Raw genomic sequence first — 1730 nt, forward strand, 5'->3', positions numbered from 1 at the left:
TCGCTTTCTTGTGAGATTTACATGCATCGACTCGAGCACAACAGGCATGAGAAACTCTTCGAGCCCATTGACATTTTGCCTTCCATGGGTTCCATGGGTAGTGACGTAGTGTGTGAACGTAGCTTCACAATATTAGCTGGTTTTAGAGAGCGTTATTTGTCGATCTACAATGTCGACACCATGGTTCAGTTTGCTATATGTATGTCGTCACTATGTTGGTATTCTGCCATGCTCGGTGTGAGTTGGACGCGATCCGGACGGCGCGTCAACGTCGCTATAAAGCTCGGCCGCGCGCGGCGCCTTCCTCTCATTGCTCTCACAGAGTGTGGTGGGTTGTCTTCTTCTCTCCATCCGGTACGCTTGGCTCGTGTGAGGTTCCCGTGGGAATGGCAGAGTCGGACGGTGCCGAGTACCGCTGCTTCGTCGGCAGCCTGTCCTGGAACACCGACGACCGCGGCCTCGAGGCTGCTTTCAGCCCCTTCGGCGAGATCCTCGACGCCAAGGTCCGCCGCACGCTCATCCTTCTCGCTATTCTCGATATTGTTTGCTGCTTTCTGACTCGACCATGCATGGCGCGTGCAGATCATCAACGATCGCGAGACGGGGAGGTCCCGCGGCTTCGGGTTCGTCAGCTTCTCCAGCGAGCAGGCGATGCAGGACGCCATCGAGGGGATGAACGGTAAGGAGCTCGACGGCCGCAGCATCGTCGTCAACGAGGCCCAGTCCCGCGGGTACGGCGGCGGGGGTGGCGGCAGGTACGGCGGCGGCGGCGGCGGAGGAGGTGGCAGGTACGGCGGTGGTGGTGGGTATGGCCAGCGCCGCGACGATGGTTACGGGGATGACGGCTACGGCGGTGGCCGGGGTTACGGAGGCGGACGCTATGGCGGTGGCAGGGGGTACGGCGGGCGGCGTGACGGCGGCTACGGCCGCGGAGGCAACTCCGACGGATACTGAAGGAAAGGAACTGAGGGAGGACCCCACGCGGCCAGTCATCTTGCGAGTTCGCCGTCGTGATCCCGAGTTATTTTGTCTCTTGTGTTATGTGGTTTCCCATTTGTGTTTTTGATCGCAAGCTCGTCGGTAGTTGGCTGTTATGGAAAAATTAGTTAGCTGTCCCGGTGAAGAAAATCGATCAAGTAGTGGAGTCAGTATCGTGCTATCTTGTTACACTTTCGACGCAATCCCAATGTGGGGATGTGATGCTAATGTTAAACTCTGTTACCAATTTTTTTTTATCTCGGCCTTTCCAAATTTTACGGAATCGTTACACTTTGGGGCAAACGTTTTCTACACCATTGGATTTTGCACGGGTCTTGGAGCAGCGCAAATTAGCCACGTCAATGCACGATTTCCGTGAAATATAGGCGAGCCGTCGCGAACGCCTGACTCTGTCTCCCGTCGCCCCTTATCCTTTCTTTTTGAAATCAAAGGGTTCCTCCTCTCCCCTCTCCTACTTTTATGGGTCTAGATAGCTGCCACACGTCCGGTGTGTGAGGGGTTGTGCCACACGCCTCGTGTGGTATGGACAGCAACCAGCCCGTACGACCACGTTCGCGCGCACAACGACACGGCCCGCACGTCCGGTGTGTGGCAACCCTGCCCGGACGTGCGGGCCAGAGGACCCAGCAGCCCGCACGATCCAGCCGTCCCGGCCTCTTCTCCCACCTCCCGAATCCCGACTGCCGCCATCCTCTCCCACCTCCCGAACCCCTACCTTCATCGTCGGCCTT

General features: G+C 57.7%; 1 protein-coding gene across 1 annotated transcript; it reads left to right on the forward strand.

Moving 5' to 3' along the window:
* Positions 1-243: 243 nt before the first annotated feature.
* Positions 244-1235, forward strand: LOC123134221 (glycine-rich RNA-binding protein). The gene is made up of 2 exons (XM_044553506.1): positions 244-503; positions 583-1235. The coding sequence occupies exons 1-2, from the start codon at positions 387-389 to the stop codon at positions 952-954; spliced, it is 489 nt and encodes a 162-aa protein (XP_044409441.1). The 5' UTR covers positions 244-386; the 3' UTR covers positions 955-1235.
* The last annotated feature ends 495 nt before the right edge of the window (positions 1236-1730 follow it).

The sequence above is a fragment of the Triticum aestivum genome, chromosome 6B, assembly GCF_018294505.1.
Source record: "Triticum aestivum cultivar Chinese Spring chromosome 6B, IWGSC CS RefSeq v2.1, whole genome shotgun sequence".
Taxonomy (NCBI): domain Eukaryota; kingdom Viridiplantae; phylum Streptophyta; class Magnoliopsida; order Poales; family Poaceae; genus Triticum; species Triticum aestivum.

Bases quoted from the DNA above. Each gene is read 5' to 3' on its own strand.
- LOC123134221 (XM_044553506.1), top strand. From the start codon at position 387: ATGGCAGAGTCGGACGGTGCCGAGTACCGCTGCTTCGTCGGCAGCCTG. The intron at 504-582 runs GTCCGCCGCACG...TGGCGCGTGCAG, and splicing joins GCGAGATCCTCGACGCCAAG to ATCATCAACGATCGCGAGAC.